The sequence below is a fragment of the Lipotes vexillifer genome, unplaced genomic scaffold (assembly GCF_000442215.2).
Source record: "Lipotes vexillifer unplaced genomic scaffold, Lipotes_vexillifer_v1.1 scaffold559, whole genome shotgun sequence".
Taxonomy (NCBI): Eukaryota; Metazoa; Chordata; class Mammalia; order Artiodactyla; family Lipotidae; genus Lipotes; species Lipotes vexillifer.
In genome coordinates, this window is record NW_006781351.1 from 2,337,842 (window position 1) to 2,353,277 (window position 15,436).

Here is a 15,436-nt window from a genome sequence, read left to right on the forward strand (position 1 = left end):
CAGCAGGACTGGAGGGCAGACTAACATGTTCTGCAGGTGAGAGAGCATCACCCTCCACATCCGCCCTGTTCACTGCTGTACGCACAGGCACAGCTGACCAGAGCAAGTGGGACAAAGAGGTGGCTCTACTTGGGGCACTTCCCAGCCTCAGGGAAAGTGCTGATGGCTGCAGGTTGCTGTAGGGAAGGAATGTGGTCCCAGCCACAGCACTATGGGTGATGACTCCTGAACTGATGATGCCCCCGGCATGGCCTGCTCACCTGGACACTCAAGCAATGATTCCCTAGAGCTGGTGCCCCACATCACCAAGGCCTGCACAAGCCACAATGCATACGTAATTTTCACCAAGGCCTGCACAAGCCACAACGCATATGTAATTTTAATTGAAAACAATCTTTCTATTCCTTAAACAACGACAAACCAAGAAAGCAGAAGTAAAAAATAACATCTGGACTCAATGAACTATTGATATATTGTTCTTTCTACATTAAGATACTCTGTGTTTTTGAAATGTTTCCATGTATCTTTAGCATCAATCAGTGCATACTGCTAATGATTAAAAGGTCACACAATTTTTTAAAATCAGTGATGATCTGGATTTTAGCCCAGATAGACATATCTCAGCTTATAAAATTGATGCCTTATTTTGTTATTATTCAAAATATGTCTATGCAGCATATTTGGAAAATTTGTAGGGTGTTTTTGTAGCAGCAAAATTGTAAAGGTGACAGTATTAAGCTTCTAGTAAAACTTTTTCTATTCATACTAATGGTCTGATTTTTCTCCTAATTATTAAATTTGTTTTTCTTGACTGTATTCCGACTTTAGTGAAGTAACACTTATTGTGCATGCATGAGAGTTTAACCTCTTCATTTTAAAATCTCACTTATCAATCCTCTTTATTACAGTCTTCTACTCTTGGACTTTTGAGAAGGAATATAATAAAGCTCATGGAGAAAGAATGATTCTAAGTCAGAGAAGGGTGGCTGATAGAGACTTAGGAAGAGAAGGAGTTTGTGAGTACAACAATGCCAGGAAGGGCTTTCCAGGCATGAGTAAAATCACAAACATATCATATGGCACAGTGACTCATAAGCATCAATGAATTTTAAATTGAATCAAAACTGAGATGTTATAGCTAATGATATACTAGTATCCTAGGTATGGGCATGCACATAATCTAAATAAGCATGAAATTAAACCAGCCTGCATGGGGTCGCAAAATCAACCATTGTGAATAAGTCAAGAAGTCAATTCAGTGAGAAGTGTCTTCATTTTTTCCCACTGAACTGTGGTTAGTGTGTTTCTAAACCAGCGAAATATCTGATGAGGTTAATGTGATACCAACTGGTCACAGTGCATCAAATAGAGCACACACAGTTTGGATGGGACTCAATTACATTTTTCTTAAATAACTGCAATAACAATTTATAAATTGTTTTTACCATTTCAAAAACATCCAATGAACTAAACAATACAAAATTAAAATACTCAACTTATCTACTGAATATGTTGACTTACATCTCCATCAATTCCCTTTATGCATAGGGCAGGGTTCAGAGGAAGGTGACAGGTATTTGTACACTGAAAGAATTCTTCTAGTCTGCCAAGTTCTTTCTTCAGTACCTCCTGTGAAAAATCATTAGAAGAAGCATCTTCAAAACTGAAAAGAACTGGACTTTTCCTTCAAGTTATAATTTTCTTTTGTTGATTAAATAAACTCCTTAATTCAGGGGTTGCACACTTGGGTGCTTTGGGGTCAGGTGGGTGATGTAGCCACATATGAGGAGGCAGCAGGCTAAAGACAATAGGGAGTACTGGGGAAAATGGGGAAGTAAAGATTGCATGTCCTTTCTGAAGAACTTCAAATTCAATTAAGAACAAAACCAAAACAAAGCACTGTTCTGTTCAAACGAAGCACGATGGGTTGGACTTGACCTGTAACCCACCAACTTGCAACCCCTGCTTTAAAGTAACTATTAACATGATCCATTTATCATAATTCCCTGAAATCTTAGTTTGTAACTCTCAAGGTTTACACTTAATAGTACAATACTTTTCAGAAAAAAATTTACATAGAGTAGGAGACAAAATAATGACAAAAAAGATAATTATAGACCATTGATAAATGTCAGAAGCAGTAATATATATGAACAAATAGTTTACTAAATGCCAATAAGTGTATTTCTGATACTTGACTCACTCCCTTCCATAGTCCTCTGTGCATGTGGAAGGTCTGAGACCACAAATGACACCTTTAGAATTGTGTATCCCCTGACACAAAAAAGGAGAAAAACAATAATTCAGAAATAATAATAATTCAAAAATTAAAAAAAAAACTCCTTTTAGCCTACTTTGAAAACTGTTTAAGCCCAATTTTAAAAATGAGGATATCAGATTAATAGTGTTTAACTAATTCTCAAGAGTTTCTTAGCTCTTACTCTGGGTTCACTGTCAAATAATAGAATCTACTGCTCCCAGAATCCAGCAAAACAAGGTGGAGAAATGAGGCCAAGCTCCACAATGGCATTCTTTTTGTCTTCCTCTTTTGTCTTTTCTATACCTCGATTTGCCTGAAGAGCACCATGGAGGGGAACCTCTGCTCTCTTTAACTAAAATCTCTTCACTTCATATAGTTAGGTTTAACTGGGCTTTAAAAAAAAAAAAAAGAAAACAAAAAAAGCTTACAGTAACTTGTGAGAAATTATAAATGCTTCTCCCACCTCTTTCTTTTTCTCTTTCTATTTTCACTTGAAGAGGTGTTATCACAAGAGCAGCCAGTCAAGGTGAGAGAAATGCATTTATCTGAGAGAATAATGTCAGTATCACTGGAACGTGATGTAAATAGTCAAAAAGGCACTGTATTAACTGCAGCATGCATCTTAAATACATGAGGGATTTTGAAACATAAGAAACAAAGACCAAACCTATACACAAATTTTGTAAATTTTAAGCCAAATTTATTTTATTTGCTTTCAACTTTTTGTCTACCATTAGAAAATAATTAATGATTTTGCAATAATATGGAGAAATCATAGAACTTTTTTTTTTTGCATTGCCTATCATGTTGCTAGCCTTAAGGCTCTTCTGTGCATACAGAGTTTATATGTCTCCCATTTAAAAATAAAGTCCCTGCTTACGCTTTTTATTTTCCCATTTCTCCTAGGTAGGTGAAGTAGCATAGCTTCTGGCATTACTACCAAATGAAGTGACTTCCAGCAAGAAAAATCTTGTGCTAGGAAAAAATTCTGGGACCCTTTGCCTATTTTCATATCATTTTGTTGAAAAGTCTTGTTGATTTTAAACAGTGGGTGGAGAGAAACTATGAGCTCCCATGAGGACAAGATTCATGTTTTAGGCATCTTTCTATCCTTAACTCCTAGTCTGTAGTAAGTACTTGTTATTGAATGAAATTCTTAATACAGTGAATACAGTCCACTACCTCCCTGCATCTAGAATGTTGAACTTAAGAGAACCTACTTAATGATCTATATCAGTGAAGGGAACTAGTAATGCAGTTAATTAAAAAGAGCAAGTGTTCTTCCATTAGAGCAAGAAAAAGAACAGCCAGATCCATTATTATAATCAGTGATGAAAGAGGTACAATATTTTGACTATCATCTATGGATGTTAGAATAAAAGTATTATTCAATACTATCCACACCACTATTGATTTCTTTCATTTAATTCACTTAATTTGTTGTGGAAAAAAAAAAGTCTTTAAAAATGTGACTTTGATCAGTGCAGTGTGAGAAAAATCTAGACCTAGATTTTGTACCTTGGACAAGGGTGCTCTGAAAAGTCCCCTTGTGTACTTCTTCCATGAGTCTGAACTGTGCTGCCTTTCTGAGTAAATTACTTCATCCGGTCATTTTAATCAAATTGCCTTTAAATTGGTCTTTTGTCAGGTACTGTCTATGTTACATGGCTATTTAGATCAAAAAGTCATGTCCTGGTGATAGATATTATCATTAACATTAGGATAGTAAATTGAAAAAAAACTTGATCAAAAGAATTGATTTAAGTGTCTTATGACAAAGTGTAGTCAAGGAATTTACCTTCTGTGTTATGAAATTCAAAGTTAATTGAACGAGGTTTAAGAAATAAAACAAAACTTTATTACATGAAGATTGATTTTGCAACAAACCTGTCTTTGAGGGTCACTGGCAGATTTGACTTTTTCACCAATGTCTCCCAGAATTTTGATGAGTTTCTGTTCCTTGGAAAACTCATCACTCAAGGCTTTTCCTGCACAGAATTGGAGAGCAGCCAATAGCTTCTGATACCAGCTTTTAAAATAAGCTTCATTCTGTGCATCCTTTAGCAGCCTGAAGGAAAGAGAGAAAACAAATTCTTGTATCTAAAGCTGATTTTTAAAACACCTCTAGCAGGAACAATAAGTGTGTTTCAGACTAATTTGTATGTGGTGGCTTTGGGCAGTTTAACAGGCCAGGCTGGGGAAAATGTTTATTTGTTGGCAGTCATCGTTTCACCTGATAGTTAATGAGATTCCAAGAGTGAAGAATCAATAAGAGACCTTCCTTTTCTCATTTCAGTTCACAGTGCACTTTTTCCTCTTTCAGGCTTCTTAAATTCTATAGCAAATACTTATCTTAAGAGCATATATTTGACTTCTTATTAAAATACAGACAAAGCATTTTAGAAATGGTATTTATTAGTCACTACACTATATGGCAACTTAACTATCAACCCCCCTTTTTTGTGCTTTTCTTCAAAAAATAATGTCTCCACACTGTCACATACGTTAAGTATTGCTCTTCCAACACCTCCCTTTGATTACCTGGAGAAAGATATTGTAAAGGCAAGAGCATGGTTTTTGTTTTCAGGCATTTCTGGATTCAAATCTCAGCCCTACAACTTACAAGTAAGTTAGGCCAGTTACTTAACCGGGCTGAGGTTAAAATAAAGAAATAACTCTGACTCCATAGAACTGTATGGAATATAGAATAAGCTAATGCCATTCTAATTTGAAAGGGCTTAGCACAAAGTATGTACTAGTAGTCAAAAACCATCAGTTTATCTGTATCCTGCAGCCTCCCCAAGTCAACTTGTGTCACTGTCTGGCAGTCTGCTTGTATCATGAACATGGGAGGCATAGAACAAAAAAAGGGAAGGACACTTCGCTAGATAATGGAGCAGTGACAATTATTTGATTACGCTTTCTGCCATGTGACAATTTCTATTGACTTGAAATTAATTCCAACATGCTTAAACTTTACTTTTTATTATGCCCTAAAACACTGAAATAAAAGACTGATTCCCTTGAATGTTAACCTCTCTTTGATTGATTCTTTAATTCTTAACTTGTCTCTAATCTTCTTCTCTTCTGAAAAACAGTTATCATTCAAAGGACTAGAAGAAAGTTATTGTGAGAATGAAATACTGAAAAAAAAAGGATTAAATGCCTAGCAGCCAAAATATATATAGATGAGTTTCATTCTGCATTCCTAATTTTGCATCTCTGCCCAATATGTATTGTGCTACAGAGACTCTAAGAAACACATTTTCATTTGTTCTATGTTCTCTGTTCCTACATATCTGAATTAAAAAATTAATTGAATGAGGGCTTCCCTGGTGGCGCAGTGGTTGAGAATCTGCCTGCTAATGCAGGGGACACGGGTTCAAGCCCTGGTCTGGGAGGATCCCACATGCCGCAGAGCAAATAGGCCCGTGAGCCACAACTACTGAGCCTGTGCGTCTGGAGGCTGTGCTCCGCAACAACAGAGGCCGCGATAGTGAGAGGCCTGTGTACCGCAATGAAAAGTGGCCCCCGCTTGCCACAACTAGAGAAAGCCCTCGCACAGAAACGAAGACCCAACACAGCAAAAATAAATAATAAATTAATTAATAAACTCCTACCCCCAACATCTTCTTTAAAAAAATAATAATTGAATGAACCTGGCTTTTTTTTTTTTTTTTTTTTTAGGTAAGGGCTTGTTCCCTTGTCATTGTTACAAAGCCAACTTATCTCCTAGCACCTCTTTTACTTTACCAAAGGAAATAAAATAATGCTGGAAAAATGCTGGAAAGCATTAAAAAACAAAAAAACCCTAAAGGGTCTAAAGATGTATTGATGGAAAATATAATCCATATATAATCATACCTTCAATGTAACAAGAATAGTTGACAATGACAAGTTTTCCAACCCACCTCTATGGTGAGATTTTTGAAATGTCAGATGCAATAAATGTATCACACCATTATTTGGAGGCTCTAAGAAAACGAGTGTTATGTGATTATGAATTGGAAAGCCCCAAAGAAAGCATCCACATCTGAAACTTCAAGGTATTTTATGCAGAATTATACCTCATAGATTTTCACAGTGTTTTGAGGACTTTGGTAATATACCATTGTACAGTCTACTTGGTTTTCAGTGGAGGTAGGGAATTGATGGGTAGAGTATTTCTATATCCCGTATCAATGCTTGCCAGCATTTTCATACACTTTGAATACTGAGCTACTTGTTTTTAAAGATATTTAAAACCTGTTCTGGTACATAAATATAATTCTATAACCACCTGACTGCTATATACATGATAAAAGGAAAGGTTATTCTGCACAAAGTCAACTTTTTACTAAAATTCTTAAAGAAAAAATATATTTTAGGGGTGGGGAGTCATAGGAATTGTCAAAATTATCTAATTAGTATTCCTAATACTCAATTCTTATTCTATGAGAAATGTATTTGCTTCTCTCATGAGCAGCTGATTCAAGGAGGGAAAAAAATCAGTTTGATTCCTTGCTCAAAGTAAAACAGAGCAGGGGAGATTTGCAGAGAGAATATGTGACTGTGTTTTAAAAAATTTAAAAGTGAAGAAAACTCAGTGTATTCCATTGTGATTATTTTCCTTATAGAACATACCTCATGCAAACTCTCATTCCTGCCATTATGACATGCTCTCCTGGTGAGATTTGGTTCGAGCTCTATGGCTTTTTATCCAACTTTCAAGTTTTTTACAAACTGCAGAATTGAAATCATACTGTGTTATAGATGACCATGAGAGGTCAGTTAATCTATTCCTGTGTCTTTAGGCACAGTCATTTTAACTGAAATTAACATGTCCTTTAATTTTAATCAATTCAGAGAAAGTTGGACTATACAGTTTTGGGTGGAGAGTTAGCCAATTCTACATCAATGACCTTCACCATCAGGAAGTGGTTAAAACCCTCATGTGGTAGTTTTTACCCCTTGCCTCTGTTTGTTAAGACTGTGGAAAACAGCTAGCCACTTTCCCTTAAGCATTAAAGAAACCCTTTTCATAAGGCACTGTCACTGGGAGACACAGAATTGCTTATGCCAAATTCAAAAAAAAAATCTTTTTTTTAGGTTCAGGTCAAGGGACTGAGAAATATGAAGTAAGACTTGGTGTTGAAAGATTGGGCTTTTAAGATACAGACGATGTGACCACGTACAAACTGTGAGGTAAATCTCAAAATGTCAGAGACCTGTTTATCCTAGTGTATGCGAGATACAGGAATGGTTCAACTTGATATTATTATTATTATTATTAATTATTATTATTATTATTATTATTATTTATTTATTTATTTTTTTGTGGTACGCGGGCCTCTCGCTGTTGTGGCCTCTCCCATTGCGGAGCACAGGCTCCGGACGTGCAGGCTCAGCAGCCATGGCTCACGGGCCCAGGCGCTCTGCGGTATGTAGGATCTTCCCGGACCGGGGCACGAACACGCATCCCCTGCATCGGCAGGTGGACCCTCAACCACTGTGCCACCAGGGAAGCCCAACTTGATATTATTTTGTACAGATGTCTATGGACTGTAAGTAATGACAACATTAAAATGAGAATAAATGCATAAAATCTAGCTGATTAAAGGTAAGGGTAGTGTTGAGTATGAGAGGCAAAAAGCAAGAAGAGAAGCAAACATAACCCAGGTGACTGAGCATATTTGTTATAGGATATCATAAAGGCATTTGCCTAAATTAAGGAGCTAGTGGTGGACTCAGATACACAAACCCCAGCTAGCATGAAATGGAGATTTTCCTTGGAAATAAGAGCTTTTCTCCATTTCTTCATGCACAAAGTGCTTCTGATCCCATGATAAGTGACTTGCTGGAGGCCCAGGAAAAGTACAGATAGGTCTAATTTCATCAGTCTACCAGCAGGACAGAACAGACTAATCATGCCAACCCAGCCCTCCTTGCCTCATGACTCCCTTCAGTGTAGGTCTTAATTTTAGTTCTCAACAGCATAATATCCCACAGATTAGGGCTTGCCTTAAATTTTTTACCCACTTGTGTATTTCTTGTGAGTGAAGAGGGGAAACAACATCCAGAAGAAAACTGAGCTACACATGAAGATGAGTGATTTCAGGTCACTTCAGGACCTCCCCTTTCCATTTCCTCTATTGGTGGCTACTTTATGGGGAGTAAGATGTGTGACTCAGTAGACCAGGTCTTAGTGAGCACAGGTGGATTTTAAAATGTGACTTCTCTTCAAGTGTATTTATAACCCTGGGACATATAAAGGCTGAAATCCAATACTTGATATGGAATTTTTAATTTTAAGGTTTCAATAGTGTGTTAAGAAGTGAAAAGCATATATCTCTTTAGCCTTTACAACTTTATTTTACTTCTCATTGGTTGAGAGATTTACTTAATATTTCCCTAAACTGAGGAACTTCATATGTTTTATTGTCTTGCAAAGATAACTGTTTCCTATGACTAGCTCATTTTTAGAATATTGATTTGCTCTTTCAGAAATATAGCACTGAACTTCTTTTGAATTTTGTATATAAGGAGCATTACATGGTCCAAGTCTGCAGAAATGTGATTTCCAATCAATAGTTATTTTGCAACATGTTTGTCAATAAGCCACTTTGAAACAACTTGAATATAAAACAATTAAAAGGGAATAAATTCAGAAAATAATGAAATCCATACTCTAGAGATTTTATACATTTTTAGAACACTTAAATATATGAGACGGGCCCTTAAGGTATGTAACTGACTTAATTTTATCCCCATATTTCAATTTATATATCTAATATTTATTACCACCTCAAAAACAGTCATTCAGAATGTTACAGTTCATACTTATGATTTTTCCATTGTGTTCACATTGTGTGGTAGATTTATTTTTCCCAACTCCGTGCTTTCTTCCCTGAAGCTTATACAACCACACTCTGCTCTGTGACTTCCAGTGCCTCCCCAGAGGCAGCATCTACTTCTCCACCCCTTGTCTGGATTGGCCATGTGACTCACTTTAGCCAACAGGATGTGACTGGATAAAATGTATGCCCAAGTCCATGGGGATGCTTTAAATGTGCTCTCATGGATTGGTCTGCTCTCTTGTACTTCTGCTATCTGTCACGAGAACAGCGTGTCCCTGCTGGGGGATGTTCCTTCAGTGCTGGAATGAGAGAGCAGAGCTGAGCATTGCTGTGAGGAGTCCAGTGCAGCCAAGTGGAAGTACAGCCAGTCTGCAGCCTGCATGTTGCATACGTGAGAAATAAGCCTTTTTTGCTGTAAGCCACTGAAACTTTGGGGCTATTTGTTGCTATGGTAAAAATTAATGAATATGCCAAGTTTCATATTATTTCTTTTTCCCTTTTCTTTGTTTTTGTTTTCATTTGTTTGTTTGTATTGCCTTTAGAATATGGAGCATATTTTTTAAACCTCCCCAGTGTTAGCCCTGAGGATACTTTGGGGCAAAACTAATTACTGAAAATAAACAAAGGTCATCTGGAGACAAGTCTGGTGAATTAGATGGGTGATCAATTTGAGTATAACATTTTAGATCAAAAAAACTATAAAAGTAATAAAAAAAAATGGCTTTCTTCTACGGATCCTAAAAAGCCCCAAAGTGTATTTCAAAAATGATTTGATCTGGTTCATTTGGACATGTATATTATGTTATACTGCTAAAATGTTATTGTTATTTTATTAAACTAACATTCTCTTTGACTCATTTAAAAGTGTGAATAGGCTTATGTACCATCTGCTGTCTGTCCAGCCAAGTGTTTGAGTATCTAATAGGAAATTCTCTCTGAGTAAAAATGCACTAATGAGTGCAATAGGGCAATGGCAAGTCTTTTTTTAAAGACTTACATAACACAGGACTAGACAAACCTAACACATTACCAGACAAAGGATCTGATGGCTGAGGGCAGTGAGGGAGGCAGTACACCTGGCAGTTTGGGAAACGGAGCTCTGTTCTAATGGTAACAGCTGAAAGACTAAGATGGCTAAATAGGGAGGGGATCAATGGTTTTGGACAAGGAAGCATCTATCTATATCAGCATGTTTAATGGAACTCCCTTTATCGCCCTGGAGTTGGCAGTCAAGACCCAAGATTAAAGAAAAGAGACAACAGGTATCCTATGTTTTAAGAATAGCCAAAGAAACAACTGGAAGTCAGGGAACTCTTCAAGGTTTATTGGGAGATGGCCAAAATGGCTATGATACACCAAGTGTTATCTCCCCTCCCGGACCTTAGTATATATTTGCAAGTGGGGGTGAAGGAAAGGGCTGTTTGAGAGTCATGAGTCATCAGCTTAGTGAGGGATAGAGTGGATCCGCTATCCCCACTCATCCTTGCAAAGTCCAGTGAGGAGGGCAGCTCAAAGATACCCATTGATTCAGATGTGTGCAAGGATGGGAGACTATTGCCTCGTTCCCAGGTTAGATTTCTGCTCTAAAAGAGGGTTTGTTGAAAGACAGGATAGCAAAGGAGCAGCCTGCATTTTTTGCACCCTAACTGGCCAAGCAAGGATGTGTGAATTTCTCAAGGTTCAAATAAACACATGGAAGTAATTAAATGTGATACACTCCTGTGTAGGAAGAGGTTGAGCCAAAGGCAGATCTCCTGGTGGGAAGTCCTGCAAGGCTACCCAAGGTACGCACTCAGATGAGGTAGCCAGCTTTGACAGTGAACCCAGAGCGGGCCTTGATGTAAAGCCAGAGACCACAGACAGGGGATTGTACTTGCTTGCCTCAACAAGTGTGAGGGTCACTTTCCTCTTTCTCTTTTTTTCCCACTCCAAAGTCAAGAAAAGCTAGAACTAAAAGACAGAGAGAGAAGAGGAATGAAACAGCAGACAATATTCTCCCCACCACAAGTCCCCCAAACTAAAGCTTGGCTGGTGCTGGAGAATGGGGAGGAGGTATGTGTCAAACTAGAGAAGAAAATAGAGTTTTAAATTGGACAAAAGTGGTGAAGAGTTTGTTATCTAAAAGTGACCAGGAAACTATGGAATCTACCCTGGTTTTAATTAGAGAATGTAAAAGGGCAAAAGTAGTATTTTTAAAATAATAAAAACTTTTATTGGAGACCTACCAATACCAAGCTCAGCCAGTTTAAAGAAAACTAGGTGAGACCGTTAAACATCTACAAGTCAGTGCAGGAAGAAATACAGCTTCGGAAAATGCACTGATTGCACTGCACGAGAGAGAAAGCTTCAACATGCAGAATAAAAACTGGGGAATCTTGCTCCCCAGATCTTCAGAGAGTTGGCTGAGATTTGTCTTTTTGCCTTTCTTCATCCCCGTGCAGCCACTCACTGCTCTTACAGAGCATTGCCGATTCTGGCTTCATTTGTGGATGATCATTGTTAAGCACAGAACTGTGTTCAAGAAATCAAAGTTGTTTCATCAAGAAATAGGCTATTAACACTGAATATATGTGGATATATAGGTATATATTTACTATTATAATTGATACTTTATCATCATATCAAAATCTTTAACAGTTATGACCAGTTGCATAGTTAATTATAAGCTTAAATGGTATTTATCTGAATGAAAATTAGCCATAGATGGTATTCAGTTTGCGTACACACTTGTAATCAGTATGACTGTTACACTGCCATGCTGCTCTCTTAGGATCATCTGGAAGCTATGAAGGAAAACAAAAAACAAAACTATGCTGAGCAGGTAAGTTTCCCTGAATAAGATTCTTAAATCTATAATTAGGAATCAGAGCCTGTTCCCACTCATCTTGCTGAGGGATACAGTCAATTTGGGAGATACAGGTAAATAAATAAAACTCTTTCCAATCCACTCATATGTATTCGAATGTTCACATGTTTAATATACTGAACGCTGTGCTATCAGAGCGCAGAAACTCTCCTCCTCCTCTCATTCCAACACACACTTCTGCTTAGCGTAAGTTACTTTATTCAAATCATTTTCCTTCGCTTAGCACCAAGCTGTGAATGGCTATCAGTGACCTCTCTCAGCCCCCACTGTTATACTTCTTGTGTGCTTACTAACCTTAAAACAAAACAAAACAGAACAGGTGGAATTTTGGCCCTGGACACACTTTAGAAGAGATAGTTTTCTATGAGACCCTCCTGTAATGCCTTTCTCTTTTTTCTCATTCTGGTTTTATCCCCTCCCTGATCCCCAAGAATCCCTCAGATCCTGCCACTCTTCCTTTGCCAAAAGCTCCACCTAGCTCTGCTCTCTCCTGTTGTGTCCTGGGATCCCAATTAGTCCTTGTTTTTCTTACTCCAGTCAAACACATGTCTCTCACTGTAAATTACACTCACATTCTCAGAGAATAATATTACATTAGCATAGAGCTGAACCCCATTTTGAGATAATCCCTCCCACCCGTCACATTTATCAGGCGAGGAAACTGAAAGATTAAGAGACCTGCCTAAGGTCCTTAGGACTAGAACCCTCAGTTCTTAACCATTGCTCCAGGCACTTTCCACAGCACCATATTTTGTGTCTGTTATGGACCAAATGTTTGTGTCCCCCCCAAAATCTGTATGTTGAAGCTCTAATTCCCAATGTGATGATACTGGAGTTGGAACCTTTGGGAGGTGATTAAGTTTAGATAAGGCCATGACAGTGGGGTCCTATAATTAGATTATTGCCCTTATAAGAAGAAGAGGCTGGAGCTCTGCCAGGTGAGGACACTGAGAAGGTGTCCAGCGTCCATCCCTGAGCCAGGAAGAGGGCCCTCACAGGGAATTGAAATTGGCCGGCACCTCAATCAGACTTCCCAGCCTCCAGAACTGTGAGAAATAAATTCATGTTGTTTAAGGCACACAGTCTATGTTATTTTTTTATTGCAGCCTGAGCTGATTAACACAGTGTCCTAAAAACCAGTAAAACATGACTTGGAAGATGATTTTCCACTTGCATCACCTCTGGCAAGAAACTTAATGCTTTAGCTCTTCACTTTCCTACTCTGTAAAATGTTGGGAGTTTGTGACGTTTGGTAAGATACCTTCCAGCTCCAGGGCTCCATGACTGTAATACTTAATGAACTTATCCAGCATTTATGCCAGGCATTTTCCAAGCATTTTATGTAGCTGTGTTAGGTAATCCTCACATCCGCTCCAGGCAACGTGATTCCTTCCGTTTACAGATGAGGATATTATGGTTTATAGAGGTCAAATATCTTGCCCAAAGTCACCCAATCTGTGGACCAGGGATTCAAATTCAAGTTTATCTGACTCCAAAGCCCTTGCTGTTCACCATCATGCTGCACCACCTCCTGATATCCTAACATAGATACCAGCTGACGATTTAGCCCAAGACTAATACACAATCTAGGAATTCTCTTTTTGCTGCTTTCTTATTATGTTTCTCTTTAATATCTTTCTCTTACTTCCTGTTTCCTAACCCTCAGAAATCTCATGCTCTCCTGACTTCTTTCTTTCCAAAGTTCCTCATTTAATGTCCTTCTACCTACAAATTCCCTGCCAAAACCACCAACAAATGCTAATAATGTTTTCCTTTCTGCTTTTAACATTTTTTTGAACTTTTAAAGAAGAGCTTGTTAACCTAAATATACTTTGTGTAAAATACTTATAAGCAGGAATACTTTTCTCTCCCCTACCTCGCCTGTAAAAGGAATAGAATATGTGGATCTACTTTGATAATGCAAGTAATACACTCACCTCTGCTCTGTCCTTCCTCACTTTAAAAAGTGAGACCAACTCCACAACTTCAAAGGACCTGGACTTTTGTGGTTTATTTATACAAGTGGTGGTGCTGAGTGGGGCTAGGAGAGTGGAGGGAGAAGATGCTGAATTGAAAGTAACACCCTGATTGCACTTGGGAACCTAAAAATCCTGATGAGCTGTGCACACACAACAGATGTGCCTTGAGCTACCCACATTAACTGGGCCTGTGGTTCCAAATAATTCCAAGTTGTGGCAGGAGAGAAATGCGGAGTCATTAACAACAGCACGTGTGCCAAAATAAAATAAATTCTGCTTGACATCTAATTAATGTTCAAATCCATGCTTGTGTAATTTTAAACTAGTCCAATAGATGTCTACATTTTCTCTTACTTACATTTGAAAATATGGTTCTGAACTGAGTTCCTAAACTCAGCCTTTTTTTTTATATATATATATATTTTTCTGAATACATATATAGTTACTTTAAAGGCAGTGTAAGCACCTTTTTCATAAACTTTCCTTAACAAAATTTCTTTTAATGGCAAAGCAATTCCTTTGCTATATGAATGTTTCATAAGAAAAGCAACCTAATAATAAAAATCCTCTTTACCCCTCGGCCTTTTGTTCTTGCACAGCCCTCCGATGAAAGTTGGATAATCATTACACTGTGCAGTGAACAAGTCATGCGTTTGAACACAGCTGGAGGGGCAGGTTTAAGGGCTAAGGCAAAGCTGGCTTTGAAATACCTAGCTTCCCCAGAACCCGGTCGCATCAGGACCTCAGTTTCAAATCACAGCTGGGGCGGCCTCTTCACTCTTCATTCTTCAGAGGCACGGATAGTATGGTTTATTCTGTGAGGATATTAAAGATTCCCTGAGATACTATCCATAAGATGTGGAGCTGTGTTTGATGTCCTCAGAAAATTTCTGGGACATTCTTGCTCACCATCATGAAACAGCGTGTCTCCTGAAGTCAGCAAGCACCATTTAATCCCTCTCCTTTTAGAAATTCAATACAGCCTTACAGATGTTCTAGGAAGCCTCTATAATCTACCTGGTTAATTTTCCATCGATTTCTGTGATGTTGTTGTTGTTGTTTATGCTGTTGTTCAGGTTGTACTTGCCAGGCAGGGATAATCGCCCTATCCACTCTATCGTATGAATGTGGAAAGAGTACTAGGCCTATTCCATCTCCAGTGCTCTCTGTATGCACAAGTAACTTAGCAGTTCCAACCTCAGTCTTTCCATTTCTAAAATGATAATAATGATTGTCCTATCATCAGATCTATGCTTCTGTTATGGACTGAATTGTGTTCCCCAAATTCTTCTGTTGAAGCCCTAACTCCCAACATGACTGTATTTGGAGACAGGCCTTTAAGGAGGTAATTAAGATTAAATGAGGTCATAAGGGTGTGGACATAATCCAACAGAACTAGTGTTCACCGTAAGAAGAGGAAGAGACACCAGGTAAGCGTGCACACAGAAAAAAGGCCATGTGAGGACCCAGTGAGAAGGTGGGCTGTCGGTAAGAC

At 38.1% G+C, this 15,436-nt stretch overlaps 1 protein-coding gene across 3 annotated transcripts in view; it reads right to left on the bottom strand.

Moving 5' to 3' along the window:
- PIK3C2G (phosphatidylinositol-4-phosphate 3-kinase catalytic subunit type 2 gamma) overlaps positions 1–15,436 on the bottom strand; it is a 324,948-nt gene that overhangs the window by 143,963 nt on the left and 165,549 nt on the right. For all 3 annotated transcript variants that reach the window (XM_007454609.1, XM_007454608.1, XM_007454607.1), the window contains 2 exons: positions 4,148–4,328; positions 1,522–1,629 (listed from right to left, as the gene is read on the bottom strand). In XM_007454609.1, the coding sequence (XP_007454671.1) occupies positions 1,522–1,629; positions 4,148–4,328 (289 nt within the window). The remainder of the gene's footprint in view (positions 1–1,521; positions 1,630–4,147; positions 4,329–15,436) is intronic.